This window comes from Danio rerio, chromosome 2 (assembly GCF_049306965.1).
Source record: "Danio rerio strain Tuebingen ecotype United States chromosome 2, GRCz12tu, whole genome shotgun sequence".
In the NCBI taxonomy this organism is placed as follows: domain Eukaryota; kingdom Metazoa; phylum Chordata; class Actinopteri; order Cypriniformes; family Danionidae; genus Danio; species Danio rerio.
Genome location: NC_133177.1, coordinates 45,683,722 through 45,705,761, shown reverse-complemented (window position 1 = coordinate 45,705,761; position 22,040 = coordinate 45,683,722). Strand labels below are relative to the sequence as shown.

General features: G+C 35.3%; 1 protein-coding gene across 3 annotated transcripts in view; it reads left to right on the top strand.

Moving 5' to 3' along the window:
• Window positions 1-22,040, top strand: part of myo10 (myosin X) — a 95,290-nt gene that overhangs the window by 49,919 nt on the left and 23,331 nt on the right. For 2 of the 3 annotated variants that reach the window (XM_073929123.1, XM_005171401.6), the window contains 17 exons: window positions 686-815; window positions 922-1,040; window positions 2,329-2,475; window positions 3,330-3,430; window positions 3,534-3,600; window positions 3,691-3,783; window positions 4,979-5,047; window positions 6,314-6,396; window positions 6,534-6,642; window positions 10,561-10,641; window positions 17,211-17,335; window positions 17,725-17,839; window positions 18,926-19,032; window positions 19,125-19,349; window positions 19,455-19,497; window positions 19,742-20,662; window positions 21,782-21,902. In XM_073929123.1, coding sequence (XP_073785224.1) covers window positions 686-815; window positions 922-1,040; window positions 2,329-2,475; window positions 3,330-3,430; window positions 3,534-3,600; window positions 3,691-3,783; window positions 4,979-5,047; window positions 6,314-6,396; window positions 6,534-6,642; window positions 10,561-10,641; window positions 17,211-17,335; window positions 17,725-17,839; window positions 18,926-19,032; window positions 19,125-19,349; window positions 19,455-19,497; window positions 19,742-20,662; window positions 21,782-21,902 — 2,656 coding nt within the window. Of the gene's footprint in view, window positions 1-685; window positions 816-921; window positions 1,041-2,328; window positions 2,476-3,329; window positions 3,431-3,533; window positions 3,601-3,690; window positions 3,784-4,978; window positions 5,048-6,313; window positions 6,397-6,533; window positions 6,643-10,560; window positions 10,642-13,771; window positions 13,859-17,210; window positions 17,336-17,724; window positions 17,840-18,925; window positions 19,033-19,124; window positions 19,350-19,454; window positions 19,498-19,741; window positions 20,663-21,781; window positions 21,903-22,040 lie in introns of those variants that run through there. The other variant, XM_073929125.1, reaches the window with a different exon arrangement.

The window sequence follows — 22,040 nt, the reverse complement described above, 5'->3', positions numbered from 1 at the left end:
CTGTATTATATACTACTGTGTATGGTCTTGTTAAACACCAATAAAGTAAAAAATAATAATAGTAACAAAAACATTTTGCTATTCCACACATGTCAATTCCAGTTCCTGGAGGGCAGCAGCTTTGCACAGTTTAGCTTTAACCCTAACGCCCCATTCACACAGGGCTTTAGCGTCAATGCTTGACTGAAGGCTTATCTGAAGTTGGGGCTAAAAACGATCGTCATAGAAGCGTCAGCCAATGAAATTGTCAGCCACTGTCTAGCTGGTGTATTTGCATATAGCGATCTGATTGGCTGACGCTTCCATCAGCGCTCAAAGTTGAGCTAGTACCAACTTTTGCAGTGAGCAACGCCTCGTAATTAAACACACCTGTTCAAACTAATTGAGTTCTTCAGGCTTGTTTGAAACCTCCAAGTAAGTGTGTTGAAGCAGGGTTGGAACTTAACTGTGCAGAGCTGCGGCCCATCAGGAACTGGAATTGACACCTGTGTGCTAGACCAGCTATAATAGCAATTTAAAAAATACATTTCCCATTAAAAATGCATACATCATAATTATCATCATCATGCGGAAATTGCAGTTTAAAAGCAAATGTGTTAAATAATTATTAGTTCTTTTCTTGTTTTACATATTTCATAATATATATTACAACCATATTTTGGTGTTTATTTGTTTTTGTTTAAAGAATGCACTCAGGACAATGCAGTTTGGAGAGGAGAACATTAAAGAGGTGTTGAGGCTCCTTTCAGGAATCCTACATGTGGGAAACATTGAGTTTTTAACAGCAGGCGGAGCACAAGTTTGCTCCAAAACAGGTAAATACTTCTCTCCGTTCTCTCTCTTTCACATTGTCTTGAATTGCTTAATATTACTGATGTTAATTGCATGGTGTTCATACGAATGAGCTCTGTGTATGTGTAGCGCTCAGTAAAGCTGCAGATCTGCTGGGTTTGGATTGTGCTCAGCTGGCTGAAGTGTTGACCCACAGATCAATGATCCTCAGAGGAGAAGAGATCAGCACACCGCTCACAGTAGAGCAGGTAAACTCTTTCAACACACACACATTCATGGTATGGAGAAAAAAAATTTATGAAAGTCATTATGAAACACCAATCCACTATTTCTTTCAGATATATTTACACATTTACAAAATATCTCAGTTCAATAGCAGGGCATTACTCTTAGGCGTTAGAAACATTACAAAAGTAAAGCAGAAATCAAGTCCATCCTATAACAGAAAATATATAAAAACTTGTATGGTAAGAAATAGTACAACATTTTATTATATTTGTTACATTTGAAAGTTACTGCAAATGAGTTCAGAAACTCTCACTCCCTCTAGTGGACTTAACAAGTAATTACATTTCTTCAATAAACATTTTTCTCACTTTACTGGAACGTTTTATGACTATGTATGGATACTGGACTCTCAAAAAAACACATCGCAAGACTTTCTTAAACTTCAATATTAAAATGTTTACAGTGTTGTTATTTCAATTCAAGTTTATTTGTAAAGCGCTATTCACAATAATTATTGTTTTAAAGCAGCTTTATTGAAGGCTTTACATTTTTGTATTACAATCAAAATCAAAACTTTGAGTTATGTAGTTCAACTTTATTAGTTGCTAATTACTTTAACTAGTTAACTACTAACTCATAATTAGTAGTCTAACTTAACAGTTAAAGCTACTATATAAGCATAGTTAACCTGCAGTTATATAGTATATAGGTGATGTAAATGTGAAGATGTTTAATGAAGTCTATTAAGTGAATGAATTGTATTACTTTTTTCGAAATCATGATTTTTTTTAATAATACTGAAAAAATAATTTAAATGTACTTTAGAGCAAATTAAATGTTATTTTTTGGAATTGAACTTTTTTTATTTTTTTTATTTTACACCTTATTCAGGTATATTTAATTAATACAGATATTTTAAATTTGTTCAGTCACGTGGTTATAATAATAACTGATAAAAGTTTGTTGGCTCTGACTTAAAAAAAATTTTAACTAATAATAAATTTCACAATTTTGAAAGATATCCCCCAAAACTTTATTCTGTCCAATTTACTTGCTTATCTCTATTCTCTAACTTCTGAAAATTAAATTAACCTTTTTAATGTTATAATTTCATATTAACACTGATGTTAGATGCTTTTCTTTACCTTTATTTTTTATTTGACAACATATAATTTACTATAGGTATACCAAAGTGCAGAAAATGTATTTTATTTGCAAAAACCAAATATTATTGCATGATACATTCGTTCATCTTTAATAAATCATACATTAAAGATGTGTGTGTGTGTGTTTTTGTTTGTGTGTCAGGCGGTGGACTCGCGAGACTCAATGGCGATGGCTTTGTACTCTCAGTGCTTCACTTGGATCATTCGCAAACTGAACAACCGAATCAACGGCAGTGAAGACTTCAGATCCATCGGCATCCTGGACATCTTTGGCTTTGAGAACTTTGAGGTGGGAGTTAACTAGGCTTTTTACTATTGTTTTTGTGGTTGTTTTTTTTTTGAGTTTTGTTTATAGTTTGAATTTGTATTTTGATTGGTGTAGGTCTTTAACATCTGACAAAGAGACTATCAATGAAAACTAGTCTTTGGGCTAATTTGCGTAAATTTATGTTCTTGATGAACGTTAAATAATGTACACGGTCCCTTGTTATGAAATAAATAAATTGAAAAAATTTAAACTGATAAGATTTACAGACACCGGTTTGAATCAAGTGGTAATGTTAGTCCCAAACAATTAAAACAATTTTCAAATCTAAATTTTAGACCTTAAAAAAACTTAAATTCACTGAAATATGAAGTTGTAGGTCTTAAATATTTAGAAACAGGTCTTCATTTTCTTTTATCCATATAAAGCTCCCCAATACAACCAACAATCCATCTAATACATCTTAATACATTTGGCAAAAGTAGAAGTTATTAATCCTATTTACCAATATGGTTTTATTATCTTCCAATAATCAATTTAGTTTATTATAGTTTTTAAAGCTTGCCTTTTTTTTGAAATTACGTTAATAAAAAAATAAAATAAAATATATACATATATATATATGTGTGTGTGTGTGTGTGTGTGTGTGTGTGTGTGTGTGTGTGTGTAATTAGTTTTCTTGTTTCAATACATTATTTAAAATATGTGGCCTATAAATAACTGAATTAAAATTCCAATGGGGCAAGTAAAAAAATTACACTGGCCATTACTAAAAAAAGTCTGAAATTTCATTTACAGAGGTCTTTAAAAAGTCTTAAGTCTTGGTGAAACCTGTAGAAACCCAGTAACCCACTCGTTCTGCTGGATTTCCCTCTCAGGTCAACCGCTTTGAGCAGTTCAACATTAACTATGCAAACGAGAAGCTTCAGGAGTATTTCAACAAGCACATTTTCTCACTGGAGCAGCTTGAGTACAACAAGTAAACCATCACAAATATAAACACACTGAGTACTTCTCTAATATTGTAATTGTGTCTAATTCTGTGCCGTTGTAATTGTTTTCTGCGTGTGTTTTGCGTATAGAGAAGGGCTGGTCTGGGATGATGTTAACTGGATGGACAATGGAGAATGCCTGGATCTGATAGAGAAGGTAAAAACAAACTCAAACACACTTAAGAATGGTTGTATGCTGACATTGTGATCGTCTGAATCTGTGTGTATGTGTGTGTTTTCTCTGCAGAAGTTGGGTTTGCTCGCTCTTGTGAATGAGGAAAGTCATTTTCCTAAAGGCACTGATGGCACACTTCTAGAGAAACTCCACAGCCAACATTCTGTACGTCACATACATCGTGCATCAGTCATATTTTATCATTTTATTCAGAAATAATGAATAATAGACTACTGGTGGCTCTAAATAATAATAAAAAGCATTATGAATATGCATTTTAGTTCACCTCACTACACAGCAAATGTATAATGCCTTATAATTGTATTTGGAAAAAATGGGATTGAAAATTCCCTCATCATTTACTCACACTGAAGTGATTGTAAATGTTTATTTAATCATTTTATTCTGTTGAACACAAAATAAGATATTCCAAAGAATATTGGAAAAAATAAGCTATTCACATCCATAGTTTTCTACCAGTATATTTCAGCAAATCTTCCGTATACAAGAGAAGAAAGAAACTCTAACAGGTTTTGAACAAATGAAGGATGAATAAACAAAATATTGGGTGAACTATACTTTTAATGTATGCATTGTAAGGGGGGATGAGACACTGACAACAGGGCTGAAGGTCCAAATGAAGGTTTATTAGTATGGTCAGGCAAGCAGTGGTCAATACAGGGGCAAACAGATGTATAAGGGCTATCCAGAGTCGTAGTCAAAACAACAGGCAGATGATCACAAGGCAGGCAGCAAACAGGATTAAACAAATAAACAAGGCGAGGATCAAAAACACGGAAAAACAAGACAAAGGAAAACGCGTTGTGGTGTCACTAAAACAGTAGACAAGACTCAGCCATGAGTGTCTCAAAGTGAGCTGTATATATGTGTGTGTAATCAGTACTTGAGCAGCATCAGCTGTGTGTTTGCAATCAGTCAGGATCAGGAACCGGTTGTGTGTGTATTGCATGACTGGGATCTGTAGTCCATAATATGGCAGATTTGTAGTTTGTGTGAATGTTTTACGTTTAGCAGGGTTCAAAACAGAAGAATGAATAAAATGCAATGCAAATAAACAGAAAACAGTGTTGTTCGTTCTTAATAACATTTATATTTAATATTAGTTTTTGAGAATTGTGATGTAAAAAGTTCATGTTTTACTCTCAGTTGTCACCATTCCAAATGTCCAATTTACATTTTATCATTAGTTTGAGATGATAAATAAAACAACAACTTATCATTAAGCCCAACAAATGTTTAAGAATAAAAAGCCTATCACTGATATGTATTTTGGGCATAAATAATGACCTTGAGCATGGAAACTACAGTCACTGATCTGTTTCTATCTACGTTTCATCAGAGAAATCAGTTCTACATCAAACCTCGAGTTGCAGTTCATCAGTTTGGAATCAAGCACTACGCTGGAGAGGTACAACGCCTGCCTACTGGTGTTATTTATTTATTCATTTCTTTATTGTAGCAGCATTTTGCAATGCAAGACATTCCATTGTATTTTTACATATACTAAAAATAGCAAGGTACATATACAGTTGCAATCAGAATTTCCCCTAATGGACTGAAGATTTTTTCAACACATTTCTAAACATAATAGATTTAACAACTCATTTCTAATAACTGATTTATTTTATATTTGCCATGATGACAGTAAATAATATTTGACTATATATTTTTCAAGACACTTCTATACAGTGACATTTTAATGCTTAAATAGGTTAATTAGGTTAACTAGGCAGGTAAGGGCAATTAGGCAAGTTATTGTATGACGATGGTTTGTTCTGTAGACTATCGAAATAAAATACAGCTTAAAAGGGCTAATAATTTTGACCTTAAAATGTTTCATAAAATTGTTTTATTTTTTTATTAGTTTTATTCAAGCCGAAATAAAACAAATGGAGACTTTCTCCAGAAGAAAAAATATTATCAGACATAATGTGAAAATGTCCTTGCTCTGTTAAACATCATTTGTGAAATATTTAAAAAAGAAAAAAAAATCTAAGTGGGTTTAATAACTCTGAGTGCAAAAGCAATTTCAAGTTACATCTTATGCATCCTTTATTTAACTAAATGACAAATAGTTTTCATAGCAAATAAGACATGTGATGTTTCATAAGTACAGTTTTATATGTGGATTTAAATGTCATATACATTTTGCATTTTTAACTACAAGAGCAAAAAAGCTTAATACATTTTTTTAAGTAAATTAGGACTTATGAATATCTTTCTTGTGAATATTTTATATTAAGTACAGATAAAGTCATATTTATTAAATTGTATTAAATATCTTTTTAATTTAATTTAAGAAGCATTATACACTGAAAATAGTCAAAAATCTGTATTATTATATATTAGCAATTGAAGTATTTTTATTATTAATTACCAGCTAATTAATGTATCACCGTAAACCGTAAAAAAATGTAATATTTTTTATTATTAAATTCGTGCTACTTCATTTTTAAAATTTCTGATTTTTTCTGAACAACTTTCTTGCATTTACTTAAACCTTTGAATTATTTCCATGTGGCATCATTTCAGCGAAAAATTACAGCTAAAATGACAAACCGTTGTGTTGCGTTCTCGTATGTTGTGCTATACTGAATATAATAAACAAAAATGCGGTCAACATCAGTGTTCCAGGTGTCATGTCTCAGGTGAACATCCTGCTTTTTGTCTGCAGGTCGTTTATGATGTCAGAGGAATCCTGGAGAAGAACAGAGACACTTTCAGAGATGATGTTCTCAACTTACTCAGGGAGAGCAGGTGTGTGTGTGTGTGTGTGTGTGTGTGTGTGTGTGTGTGTGTGTTTGTGTGTGTGTGTGTGTGTGTGTGTGTGTTTGCAAATAGTTATGTAACTGTTCTCCACGATATGATCTGTTCACACGCTCCTGCTCTCTCAGGCTGGATTTTGTGTATGATCTGTTTGAGCGAGTGAACGCCTGGACCGGACAGGACACGGTCAAGTGCGGATCCAAGTATCGCAGACCTACAGTTAGCTCTCAGTTTAAGGTAAGAAAACTCCTGCAATACACTAGAACAGCGTTTCCCAACCCTGTTTCTGGAGGCACACCAACAGTACATGTTTTGGATGTCTCCCTTATCTGACCAATTAATTTCAGATTTTAGAGTCTCTTCTAATGTTCTGATGTGTAGATTCAGGTAAGTTTGATTAGTAAGAGGCTGAAAATGTGGACTGCTGCTGTGCTTTTAGGAACAGGGTTGGGAAACAATGCTTTAGAATGCAGAATTTTTGTGTAAAGTTGCATCCCAAATCCTGTCTAAGTACTTATTTTTATGTACGCGATTTCTTTGTAGCCTCTAATGAATAGTTTTATATCACAGGTTACAAACTCAATTCCTGGAGGGCCACAGCTCCAACCCTCATCAAACGCAGCTGATCCAAATGTGTTCAAGTCTACTAAAAACTATTAAGCTGGTGTGAGTCGAGGGTGGTTGGAGCTAAACTCTGCAGAGCTGTGGCCATCCAGGGATTTTGAGTTTGAGACCATTGTTTTATATAATGTTATTGTTGTCATTGTCATGTAACCTTTCACTTTACTGGGAGCATACAAATACCCACATCTAGCCACTTGACTGTTTGTCTACTTACATGACCTATTTCCTGTATTTGGCCCAAGTGTTTTGTGTATGAACAGATTTTTTTTAGCCCAATGGGACACACTTGAGGCCCCGGTATACTTAAACGTTCTTTTTTGTCGTTTGAGGCCAAAAAGAAGTTAGAAAAGGCTGAGTGGTGGTATACTGTTTTTGAACCTTTTCGACAGCCCCACGTAGCAGTAGGTGGCATTGTAAATGTGTAACGCCAATTGAATGTTATTTTAAACACAACAACAATGGCGGGTGTGACAGAAGAACAGTTTCATATAAGACAAACAGCCTTCTCCAGTGAGAATCGCCACCATGGCATGCTACATTGCTTTCTATTTGCCACAGACAGACACTAAAAAGAGTGAATGTTTCGAACTTGATATGGTTGTGCTGATCGTCAGGTGTGTGGTATCTTGGACTCATTAAAATCTTTTAAGCAAGCAATAGTACATGTGAAGATATAGCTCTTCTACTCGACTCTCCAGCTTATTCATGTTACTAACTTAGGCCCTGTCCACCTGAACACGGTTATTTTCATAATCAGCTGTGGCAGATTTAACCAATAAGTGGGTTACGCGGCCACTTAGGGCCCCAGGAAATCTGGTGGTCCCCAATAAATATCTAGAAGTATAAATTATACCTATGAACTATTATATATAGCTATTATATAACATTCATTAATTCATTCATTTTCTTGTCGGCTTTGTCCCTTTATTAATCTGGGGTCGCCACAGCGGAATGAACCGCCAATTTATCCAGCAAGGTTTTACGCAGCGGATGCCCTTCCAGCTGCAACCCATCTCTGGGAAATATTATTATTATATAACAATGTAATGATATATATAAAAATCTCGAGATCTACCTGAGCGCAAACTCCCCTCTCGCCCTGCAAACGGGAGGGAGCCCCGGGCTTGAGGATCTTATGAGCTCACTGCTCTCTCCCGGGACAGCCTGCCAAACTGTCTTTATTACCAATCAATAGCTAAGTGTGAACTCTTAAAAATAATTAAATCCGCCCCTGAAAATAATTTTTAAAAACCAAAACTTTTTGAAAGCTGTGACCAGGCTGAAAATTCCAGGTACAACAGGCTGAACTCCTTTTTTCTTTTTTTCCAGCCTTTTTTGCTGTCATGACATAGGAATATGCGCTGTTTTCTCTTCTCCTTTATAAAAATACCCATGTGCATGTGTACACGGCCTTCGTGTTGTTGTGCTGGATGTGTTTCTCCTGTCTGAGGCCCCGTTTACACTAGCGCGTGTTAGTTTTAAAACGATGTTTTAGAATAAAAACGATCCGCGTCCACACTAGCGTTTTACCCAGCGTTTCCGAACTGCTCTCCGTCCACACCGAAACGCTGAAAACGCATATTACGTGACCACACACACACTCTCGGGCAAGCGCTGCAGCATTTCTACCCAGATGAGAGCTGTGCTGGTCAGACTGCTCATCAAGTATTTCCTGCTGGATCTAATCTCACTATATTTGCTAAACGTGATATTTAATTAATCTTGTTGTCTATATCTAACGACATATTCCCAGACTTTGGTCTTTTGAATCGATTATTGGTTCACAGGTAACGTGTTTTGGCTGAGCGCAAAGATAAGTTAATAATTAATTTAACTACGTACATTCTGTATATTGACTGATCGCTTGTGATTTCCTATAATGTATAAACTTATTGTATGTTATACTTTTATAATGGCTATTACTGTTTATTAAAACTGACATTCAGCAAAGCAGAGGATACGTTTCATATTTTCAATGAAAATGAAAGGATCAGTGATGTTTTATAGGCTCCGTTTTATTATAAATATGCATACAGTGAAGATGCAGCACGACGCCTCAGCATTTCTGCTGTCTGTTAAGTTGCTAATATCAAAATAAAAATAGGCAGTTCTTTAAATCATGTTATCATTTTTTTGTTGAGAAAGTGAAACAACGTAGCCAGGATGATGTGAATAAGGTTATAAAGTACACTGTTCCCTTTGAAGATTTACCGGGCATGTCCTCAAGGGTCTGTTTTTCATATCAAACTTGCGAAGTCTGAACTTAAAGGGAGAGGATACGAGACTGAACTGTGTGTGTAGGCTACTTAATACTGAGGAAAAGCCCCAATCAGAGAGGCGAATGTCTACAGCCCCGCCTCCGTTTATAGATGTCTCCATTTTCCCCCATCTACACTGAGACGGAGCGTTTCTGAATGAAAACGGCCTCTCCAGCATTTTCGAAATGCTCCGTTTTTGGCGCTCGAAAACTCCGGCTTAGTGTGGACGGATGGCGTAACTGTAAACTTATGCGTTTTAAAACGAAAACACATTAGTGTAAACAGGGCCTGACTCTGAACTGCATGAATATGAAGCACAACAATGAAGGGGGAATTCCAGGACACACCCACCGATTGCGTGGTCATCACGATTGATAAACAAACAATAAAACAAACTTCTTTGTTTTTTACAGATTTTTTTTACAGATTACGTCATTTCAGTTCCTTTTTCGATACTGTTTATAGTATATCCAGGGCTTTACAAAACGCGAAAATGTTTTTATTTATTCATTCATTCATTTTCTTGTCGGCTTAGTCCTATTATAAATCTGGGGTCGCCACAGCGGAATGAACTGCCAACTTATCCAGCAAGTTTTTACGCAGCGGATGCCCTTCCAGCCGCAACCCATCTTTGGGAAACATTCACACCAGATTCACACACACACTTATACACTACAGACAATTTAGCCAACCCAATTCACCTGTACCGCATGTCTTTGGACTGTGGGGGAAACTGGAGCACCCGGAGGAAACCCACACGAAGGCAGGGAGAACATGCAAACTCCACACAGAAACACCAACTGAGCCGAGGTTTGAACCAGCGACCTTCTTGCTGTGAGGCGACAGCACTACCTACTGCGGCACTGCCTCACCTGTTTTTATTTATGTTTTTGTAATTTCTACATTTCAACCCACAATTTCTAATGTGATTATAAAAGCTGATTTTTACTATGTTCAGTTCATTAAAAAAAGGTATAGAAGCCTATTTTGTGTTGTTAGTTATTACAAATAATAAACAGGAATAATAAGAGCCATTTCTTTGTATGATTTAGTAAGAAAGTATGTACTTTTTATGCAGTTGTTGTAAATGTAAAGAGACTTTTTACTTTTTTTTTAATAATCATTTTTACAATCTTACTTCTATGGAAGATATTCAGTAACTTCAGTTACTTCAACGGTGTTTGTTTCTGCGATTAGAATATTAGGTGCATTGAGCGTCAAATATTTGTACCTGTTTGTAACTGATTACTGTATGTATTTTTGTCTTTTCCAGAATTCATTGCACTCTCTGATGTCCACCCTTAGTACCTCCAATCCGTTCTTTGTACGCTGCATTAAACCCAACATTAGCAAGGTATGTCCTGCAAACACAGTAGACATCCGCTGCTTTGTGTGAAGTTGTGTAACTTTGTCTTTGTATTAGATTTAGCTTTGGAATTTGATTTTATTTCAAAGTAGATTTGTTTATTTTGACACCGTCAAGTTTAAGTGCAGACTCCTAATAATAAATCACACATCGATTAGACACACTGTCAAACAGTGCTTCTTTTGCACGGTTGTGTATTCAGTGACAGAAGGAGATTAGACATCATGAAGTCAGTGCAGAGATGTAAGACTCCTCTGAGAGATGCAGACACATGCGCTTCACGCTTTTCCATTCATTCTGCTCTACACTCGAGGCCATTGATTCGACTGCCTATTAACTCTACAGCAGATGTCAGGCCACGCGTGTGTTTTGTGTTCATCTGTACCTCTTTGTTCAGTTGTTTGAGGTCAGTGCAGAGGTGTTAATGGCACACATCAATTCTGTGACATTGTGCTTTTGCTTTTAGATTTCAGCGCATTAGCAAATCTGTTGAAGTAAATCAAAATGCAATTTCAGAACTGCACAGAGTGTAAAGTTTATGTGTTTTTTTAAATGAGAGAAATTAAATAATAATAAATAATAATATAGACTATTGATTTTATCATTTTTTATCACATTTAATAAATAATTTACTAAATTAATTAACTAATTTGCAATAACTTATGTGTCAATTCTTGAAAATGGAAGAAAAATTAATCAAATATTATTTTAGTGTATAAGGTAGTTTTTAGATGTAATGCGTAATGTTGTTTTATTAATAGATTTTGTTTTCTTTTAAATTTTAGTGAAAGTTTTAGTGATTTTGTTTTTAATTTTATTATGTATTTGTTTTATATATCCACTGATGCATATTTTAGTTTTTATTTTATCTTTAAAGGTTCATGAAACCCCCCTGTCTCAGCAGGTTGTTTTCAACCTCCTCTAGTTTGAAAAAAGTCAGGAAAGTGGCTGAGCCCAGCTTTATTTAGGTGGGAGTGTCAAGTGAAGAAAAAGGGAAGGATTTGCATAAAAAGGGGAGTTTTATTACGTATACACACTGATTTTCACAGCATCAATACAAACACAAACGCAGGGGAGATAAACAGTGATTTGGAGAGCAGTGTTTACAGCGGATATGAGAGCTGTGTGGAAGTGGAGGATTTTCAGTCCATAATATTGTAGTGATATTGCTGTAAACTTAGTAACGAAATCATTTTGAGGTATGTCTTTAAAAACTGAAAGAGTCCTGCTGATGATACTAACTAACTTAGCCATCTGAATAAACATAAACAGAGAACATTGATCAGACAAATCCGTAGAGACAAGACAATCAACATTTCATCTGGATTTCACCATTTCTAGATTGGAAAAGCTCTTTGGAAAAAAAAAAATCCACATGCGAGCTGTGCTCTCATCATGGGGAAATGGAAACAAATCCTTCATTGAGGCACATTTGTAAACGCAACACTGACGACCCATGTCTCCAACCAATTTTTTTCTACTTGTTTGAATTACGGTTGGCAATGTCTCTCTGAACACTGTAACAGGTAAAAAGAGTTTTCGAAGCTATACTGTATCATGCATTTTAATGAAGCTGCATCTCGTTCACAATAGAGTGCACTGATTAGTTCGAACCAAGTCTTCCTTATGAATTAATGCACAGATGTGCTGAAAACTTAATTACGACATTTTGTACCAGCCAGTACAGACAGCCAATCTCCACGCTGGAATTTACACAATGATCTCATCGCCGTGACATTTTTAAACGGGTAATTTTTTCACTTGTTAGCTAAATATATGTGTCCTAATAGTGTTTTTAGGAACGTGGCACATACACAGTTGAAGTCAAAATTATTAGCCCGCCTTTGAGTTTTTTCTTCTTTTTTAAATATTTCCCAAATGATGATTAACAGAGCAAGGAAATTTTCACAGTAACGAAAATTTCACGGGAAAAATTTCACAGGAAATTTTCTGGAGATAGTCTTATTTGTTTTATTTCTGCTAGAATAAAAGCAGTTTTTAATTTTTAAAAAGCCATTTTAAGGTCATTATACAATAACTTGCCTAATTACCCTAACCTGCCTAGTTAATCTAATTAACCTAGTTAAACCTTTACATGTCACTTTAAGCTGTATAGAAGTGTCTTGAAAAATATCTAAAATATTATTTACTGTCATCATGGCAAATATAAAATAAATCAGTTATTAGAAAAGAGATATTAAAATTCTTATGTTTTGAAATGTGTTGTTGGGGGGTGGGGGGGGGGGGGGGGCAGGGAAGCTAATAAATCAAGGTGGCTATTAACTGTATATGACTGTCAACATCTCAAAAAATGTGTTTTGGTTTTTCGTGACCTTTTAAAGTGTCTTTGGCAACTATAGTTAGATGATCAAATAAGTGTGTTTCTGTTAATGTTTATTATAAATAACAAAAATATATTTTATTTTAGTGTTTTATGTTTTAAGTAGATTATTATAATTATTGAAAAAATTATACTTTGTCAATTTAATGAACTCATTTACAATTATCAGGTTGTCCATGGGGTCCTAAATGTCTTAAATTAAAAAAAAGTCTTAAATTTACTGAAATATTCTGATGTGGGTCTGAAATCATTTTAAACATGTCTTAATTTTCTTATGTCCAAATATCCTCATTCTAGCTGAAATCCAATCACCTATAATCCCAAAGCTTTGTTTATATTCAATTTTTTAGTTATTCATAAAATATTTTTTTATTGCAAAAAGATACAATTTACAACAGCTGTTAGACATTCTTACTGATCTTAAAAGGGTCTTAAAAGTCTTCAATTTGATTTAAAGAAACCTGCAAAAACCCTCTATTATGTAAATCATCAAAACATCTCTCTGTTTATCAGGCTGTTGTTTTATTTACTTTTGCATCTCTGTCTGTCTGTCCGCTGTCTCCCACTTTATTTGAATGTAAACAGCTAGGGTGACTTCTGCCCCCTTTTTTACCCACAATGCATTGCCCTCCGACACCCCCCTCCCCCTCTGAACACAAATTGGCCCAGCATGGCTCTGGTCTCCATGGTAACCAGCAGTGTGTGAATGGATGTATGTGTGTGTGCGCGCATAAGGGAGAAAGTGTGAGAGAGTGTGTGTATGTGTGTGAACTGGCCAGTTGATCACTGGCTCGTTGTGGACATACACTCACTCACTTAGAGCTGCTGACGGACACACCATGAGAACGGACACTTTTCTCTACAGTAAGACCTCATGGGTTTTTAAAGTAAACTCTCAGACTGCTGCTTTGTTGATGTAGAGGTGCAGGACTGATGAAATGATGTTTAGACAGATGTTAAGAGCTGCTCCAGATGCCTGACTACTGTTTTAGCATGGTGTTTTTAGTATTTCTGCGTCGCCAGAGAACATTTACCTGTTGGAAAATAAAGAGGATGCTTAGAGTTTTGCTTATTTGAGAATAGATCGAAGAAAACTTTTAACAAAATTCGGATTTTGTTAATATAAGATAATGATCACATCACAAATTCAGTATTTATCTTTATGTCATTTCAAGTCTTCGTTATTTTTTCTTATGTAGAGCATAAAAGGAGATATTTTGAAGAATGTTTTCTGTATATAATGGTTTCAACACTTAAAGCTGGACTGATACCGTTTCAATTTACTAGAACTTCTATGTGAAGCTGCTTTGACACAATCTACACTGTAAAAGCGCTATAGAAATAAAGATGAATTGAAGAGAATTGAATTCAATGGTAGACAATGGGGTTCAACACTTTTATTGTGTTTACAAAAAATTATATACATTTAAAGTAAATGACAATTTAATATTTATCTTTGTGTCATAAAAGGAGATATTTTGAAGAATGTTTTCCCGTATATAATTGTAGTCAATAGGGTCCAACGCTTTAATTGTGTTTACCAAAAAAAATTATATACAGGAATTTTTCACAGCATTACCTATTTTATTTTTTTAATCTAGGGAAAGTCATATTTCTTATAGTTTGGCTGGAATAAAAGCAGTTTTTACATTTTTTTATTATTATTATTAGCCCTTTTAAGATTTCTTTTCTTTATCAGCTTTTATCTAATGTCTTGCCTAGTTAACTTAACTTGTCTATATTAAATTAATTAAAATTAAAGTTAACCCTTTAAATGGCACTTTAAGCCAAATACTAGTATCTTGCAAAATAACTAGGAAATATTATGCACTGTCATCATGACAAAAACAAAGAAATTTATTATGAAAACTAATATGTGTAAAAATATGTTGGAAAAACTTTTTGAAAAATAATTAACATAATAATAATTCTGCCTTCAGCTGGAGGTAAATAAAAAAAGTAGGAGTGTTTGACAAATTGTAATAATTTTAAAGAATAGTTCAAAGAAAAATCTGATTTCTAGAATCATCTACTCATCCTCTTGATATTCCAAACGACACATAAAAGAAGAATGTTTTCTGTATACAATGGTCCAATAATATACAGTTTAAGGATATACAGTTAAAGGAAAACTTTATTAGACCTCCAATGAAATTCAAATCTTTCGTTAAATATTTTCCTGTGCTTTTTAACAGCGCAAGAATGTTTCACAGAATTTCTGATTATATTTTTTATTCTAGAGAAAGTCATGTTTTATATAGTTTGACTGAATTAAAAGCAGTTTTCCATTTTTTTAATAGATATTTTTTCAGGTAAAAAGGATTAGCCCTTTTTTTCTCGATTGGCATTTATCTAATATCTTGCCTAATTAACCAGACTTATTTACTTAACCTAATTAAACTAAGTTAAGCCTTTAAATGGCCCTTTTAGCAGAATACTAGTATTTTACAAAATAACTGTTAAGATATTATGTACTGTCGTCATATTCATAATAAAAAAAGAAATTAGTTATTAATATGTGTAACATATGTTAAGAAAACTTTTTGGGAAAGCTTTGTAGGAGAATTGATATCTTAATAATAATTGTTTTGCTTTCAACTGTATGTTAATATTAATGAAAAGTGTTTGCCAAATTGTAATTTATTTTTTAAAAATTGTTCAAAGAACAATCTGATTTCTGGAATCATCTACTCTTGCCTCTTGACATTCCAAATGAACATAAAATGAGATATTTTGAAGAATGTTTTCTGTATACAATAGTAGTCAATGGGCTCCAACATTTTATTGTATTTACAAAAAAGATAATCAGTCAAAAGGAAAAATATTAGCCATTCTGTAAAATTTTATTCCTTTTTCTAATCTTTAACTGTGTTCAGATTACTTAATATTAATTTTTCCTTCAACTGTATGTTAATATAAATGAAGAGTGTTTGCAAAATTGTAATTATTTCAAAGAATGGTTAAAATCACATTTTTAAAATCATCTACTCACCCTCTTGACATTCCAAACAGAATGTAAAAGAAGATATTTTGAAGATATGTTTTTTAGTTTCCCATACAATGAATGTCAGTGGGGTCTAAAACAATAAACTGAAGTCAGAATTATTAGCCCCCCTTTGATTTTTTTTTTCTTTTTCAAATATTTCCCAAATTATATTTAACAGAGCAAGGACATTTTCACAGTATGTCTGATTATATTTTTTCTTCTGGAGAAAGTCTTATTTGTTTTATTTCGGCTAGAATAAAAGCAGCTTTTAATTTTTTTTTTTAAATATTTCAAGGTCAAAATTATTAGCCCCTTTAAGCTATTTCATTTTTCAATAGTCTAAAGAACAAACTATCGTTTACAATAACTTGCCTAAATACCGTAACCTGCATAGTTAACCTAATTAACTTAGTTAAGCCTTTAAATGTCACTTTAAGCTGTATAGAAGTGTCTAGTCAAATATTATTTACTGTCATCAAGGCAAAGATAAAATAAATCAGTTTTTAGAAATGAGTTATTAAAACTATTATGTTTAGAAATGTGTTGAAAAAAATATTTTCTCCGTTAAACAGAAATTGGGGAAAGAATTAACATGGCTAATAATTTTGACTTCAACTGTATATTGTGTTCAAGAAAAAAACCCAGAGACACATTTTATTGTAATCTTTGTGTTTCACAGAAAATAAGTAAAAACAAACATCTTAGGAATGACATTTTTAAAACATCGCTTGAACATGTTGCTAGTGTTTGTTTTGCTGGCATACGATTAAAGAGAGACATCCACCTCCCCCATCAAGCTCAATGACATTGATCCTGTCTGCTTTCTGTTACTCTCACTGCATGTATCAGTATGTTAATGTACCACTGACTAGAATGAATGATTGTGTGTGTGTGTTGTGTGTGTATGTGTGCTGACCTTGCTCTCACAGAGCTCATTCAGCACTCATCTCTTCATCTCACTTTCATTCGCCAATTTCTCTGGTTCAGTCCTGCTTCCAAAGAGATGACATTTAGAAGCGGGGATCACAGCGCCCCGTTTCCGACCTCACCCCCACACAGGGTCAGAGGTCATCGGGAGAGGGGGTGATAATGACCCACTTAATGTGTTTGAAGAATGAGTCCACTCAAAACTCTACCCGGCTATATTTGAAAGCAGAATTAATGCGGCTAATTTAGATCTGACTTTTCATTCTTTATTTTTTTAAATGTCCCCGTCTCTGTTTTTCACAGATGCCCGGTCAGTTTGAGCAGACTGTGGTCCTCAATCAGCTCAGATATTCTGGGATGTTGGAAACAGTGAAAATCAGACGTTCTGGGTTTCCCATCAGGAGGACGTTTAAGGATTTCTGTTCCAGGTTTGTACGCCTAAGACAGTGTGCTCTCAGTTTACTGAAGTAAAAACTAAAGCACACTACAGTATTTATTACAGTTTATCAGTTCAGGATATTTAAAAGCAAAGCTTGATGTAGCAATAATTAAGTTGTAAGTGCTATAATATACAGGTGAAGTCATAAAATTGTGAATTTTTTTTTTCTTTTTTTAAAATTTCCCAAATTATGTTTAACAGAGGAAAGAATTTTTCACAGTATTTCCTATAATATTTTTTCTTCTGGAGAAAGTCTTATTTGTTTTATTTTGGCTAGAATAAATGCAGTTTTTAGTTAAAAAAATGTTTTAAGGTAAAAATAAGTGTTATTGGCAACAGCATGAGTTGAATCACTCTTTTGTGTTGTGTTTTTGTCAGGTACTATGTGTTGATGAGGGCTTTGGCTTTGTCAGAGGACCTTAAGGGGCGGAGTCTCTTGCTGCTGCAGCTCTATGACAACAGCGGTGCTGAATGGCAGCTGGGAAAAAACAAAGTAAGCAACAATCACGCTCTTTAGATCTTCACTGTAAAACTTTTTTACAACACAATTTAATCAGCTGTTCGCTATTTTTTTCTTCTTCTAATTATTATGCATGAAGTTGTATTGGATTAAGACTAAAGAACTAAACTGAACTCTGAAAACTGGACTGACACATTTTCAGTTTACTAGAACTTCTATGTTAAGCTGCTTTGACACAATCTACAATGTAAAAGCGCTATAGAAACAAAGATTAATTGAATTGAATAAGGAAGATTGAATCCAGAACACAATTATAGATTTTTTGTAGTTTTTTTATATACATATATATTTGTTTTTTTTAAACATAATTTTACAGTAATTTAAATTATTGATCTCGCATTTTCGCTGATGTTGCACATAATCTATTATGATTACATAAAATTTACATTTTTTAACACACATTATGTGTTTTTAATATTGCTTGTTTATGTATTAGTGAAGTGTTCAGTTTTTCCACTTTCAAAGTTCACCATGGTAATAGCAAACGCAACATGACACAGCGCAACTGACTCTTAAAGGGAATGGGAGATGTGACTGATTGTTTTAATGCACGTTATGCTCAAAACACACCCATAACTCATTAAGAGAATAAACACAGCTCTGTTAGACCACTGCCAGGGCGCAGAGCACATTTTTTCTGTCCTTAAAATAGCAAAAGTGGATTCGGACACACCCTAATGCTTTTGCACCATGCGCTTTAGACCCTGCGCTTAGATCATTAAAATAGAGCCCACTGTGTAAGTTTTATTTGCTCGCGCACTCATGATTGAGTATTATGAATTATGAGTACAAAATCTTTTGATAACACAATTTTCATGGAAATTCAACAGACATCAATAAGTTTAACACTTAAGTACATAAAAAATGCTTTTGTAATTTTTTTCTTAGTAATATTTTTAAGTAATGCTGTTAAATGGAGGCTTTTACTACAGTAATATTCATAAGGACCTTAACTCCAGTCCCTGATTTGTGTACTTCGCCACCAGTTTTTTTATATACTACTAGAACAGTAATCAGGCTTGAATGATGGGCTGCATTTGTTGTGTTTTCATTTTGCAGGTGTTTATGAGAGAGAGTTTGGAGCTGCGGTTAGAAAAACAAAGAGAAACAGAAGTGCTCAAAGCAGCATCAATTATCCAAGCTCATATACTGGGCTACAGAGCACGGTAAACACACTGGCACGTGCATATACACAAACAAACACTAAAGTACTAAACTCTAATGTAGTCACTGTGTTTCTGCTCTCTGCTGGTCACAGGAGGCAGTACAGACGCCTGTTGCTGTGCATTGTTGTCATTCAGAAAAATTACCGTGCTCTATATTGGCGCCGACGCTTTCAGACAATGCGATGGGCCACTGTCACCTTACAGAAGAGGCTCAGAGGTCAAAGGGCACGAAGGCTCTATGTTCACCTTTTAGAGGAGAAGAGGAAGAGGGAAGAGGAAGAAAGGAGACACAGAGAAGAACAGGAGGCACTGGAGAGGTGGGCAGTTTGTGTGAAAGTTGCCTTTATTAATAAAGTTAGATTGTTGTATAATAATGCTTTCTAAGTTTCTGATCTTCTTGATGTTGCTGCTTTAATTGTTAGAGAGAGACATCGCTTGTTGGAGTTGGAGCTTTTAGCACAAGCAGTAAGTGAACGATATATATATATTTATTGTCTGTCTTTATCTTCTGTCTATCTGTTGTCTGTTTGCCTGTCTGTCTGTCTGTCTGTCTGCCTATCTATCTATCTATCTATCTATCTATCTATCTATCTATCTATCTATCTATCTATCTATCTATCTATCTATCTATCTATCTATCTATATCTGTCTGTCTGTCTGTCTATCTGTGTGTCTGCCTGTCTGTTAACACAGTCTGTTGTCTACACAGGCCGAAGAAGCTCGAAGATTAGAAGAAAAACTGAAAAGCGAGCAGACTCAAGTTGTCTTCCCTGAAACCATCACACCAGACAGTATTACAGCAGAGGACAGTCCACAAAAAAGCATCCCGCACGAGAGCCCCATTGAAGAAACATCGCTAGCAGAACAGGTGTCTGACGAGGTGTTCGAAGCAGAAACAAACCAAGCATCGCAGGTGGAGGAAATCCTGCGTCTGGAGCGTGAGATTGAAGGTCTGCGACGCCAGAAAGAGGCCCAGGAGCAGAGTCTGACCACACAGTCGCTGCATCGTCTGCAACGGCTGCGCGATCAGGAGCTGCGCAGGCTGGAGGAAGAGGCCTGTAAAGCAGCACAGCAGTTCCTCACCTCGCTCAACTTCGACGAAATCGACGAGTGCGTTCGCAACATCGAGAGCTCGCTCGGGGGATCTGGAGGATCACAGCAGGGCTCCCCTAGAGGGGAAGAAGATGAAGTGGATGAAGGTCTGGGAGTGGACGAAGATGGGTTTAAAGATTCTCCAAATCCCAGTGAACATGGTCACTCTGATGGACAGCGCACCAGCGGTATAAGAACCAGCGACGATTCATCTGAAGAGGATCCTTATGCTAATGACCGCGTGGCCCTGCCCCCAGTCCTGCCCCTTATTATGCCCTCAGTTTATCGTGCTCCGCCCTCCAGCAGTGGCTCCACCTATTCTCATGCTGTTCTGGAGGAGGAGACGGAGCTTATCCCTCCCGATGAGGACTCGGATTATGATGCGGACGATTATGATGAAGGAGGTCTGATCATGCGGCCGCCCAGTCTCCCGCCTCATAATGACATCTGGTCACGCGAGAACCGCAGCTCGTTGGCAACAAGTGCCAGTGTGAGTTCAGGCGCGTATCGATTCAGCTCAGATGGCCCACAGTCCTCGGTGAGCTCTACATACACACGTTCTGAATAGTTAATGAGAACTGCACTACGCTCCCTTCACACTTGCAGTGACTTAGTAGCTGCTTGTTGAAATGAGGGGCAATTGAAATTGCGAGTGGTCATTCCTATCTTGAGGTTGCTTAGGTAACGTTTATGATGATATTCACTAAGAGCAAAATAAGTTTACGTGCCACTGAAAATAAACCTTGTTTGGAGAAAACACAAAAAATAAGTGGAACGAGTACATAAAATGCTTAATTACAGAGATGAACAAGAAAAAAAGTGTGTTTTCCATCATTTCAGCTTGTTATCTCCTGCAAACGCGGATCTGTGTAGGTCTACAGCATGGAAAATATAGCAGGCTTCGAACGGAGCTAAGAGAGGATCATGTGAGCTCTACTGATGCTCTTATTGGCTGTCGCTTGCAAAAGTCTCTCTTCATTGCATAAAGTAGATAGATTCTCCACTTTGTCACAATGCTTGAGATGCTCACATCTGGTCGGCAGCAGCCACTGTCGCTCATGTACTGGAGTTCGCTAAAAGTTGCTCACTCTCCATTGAAATCAATAGTCGCTTGTTGCTGATTGTCCCTAGTAGTATGAATGGGCCATTAAAATGTAGAAGCAAAAATGTGTTTTCATAAATCTACACTAAAAATAAGTGTACTAAAGTTTTTTTTCTTAAAAATAGTGAGCGATGATGACCATGATTTAAAGCAGATAGCCATTAAAAAGAGAGTTTATTCCAAAAATAAAAATGTACTTATCATTTACTTGCCCTCTAAGAGGTTCTTAAATGAACATAAAAGAAGATATTTGGAAGAATGTGGAAATCAGCAGCCCGTGACTATATACGGTATCTGTAGTAGGAAGAAAAATAGTATGGTAGCCAATAGCTATTTCACCAAAGTTCTTCAAATTATCTTCATTTGAGTTTAACAAAAGAAAGCAACTAAAACAGGTTTGCCAGAAATTAACAGTGATTAAATAATGACAGAATTTTCAGTTTTGGGTGAACTATCCCCTAAAAATGTGTTGTAAATAGCATCTCTCGAATTTAAAAGAGTGAGTTTTTAACTTTGATTGATAATGGTCTATAACTGTGTTTCTCTCTCTCTCAGTTTGAGGACAGTGAAGATGACTTTGACAGGTTTGACACTGATGATGAATCGTCTTACCGGAGGGACTCAGTCTACAGCTGTGTTACTCTCCCATACTTCCACAGTTTCCTTTATATTAAAGGTAAACAGTCTGCCCACTCTTCTCTCAGCAGCTCTCCTTTATTTTGTTTGTCTAATTACAGCCCTTGCAAGAAATTCATATCACTTTCATTTGAACATTTTTGCAGTAAATTAATTTTAAAAAGTACAAAAACAGGCT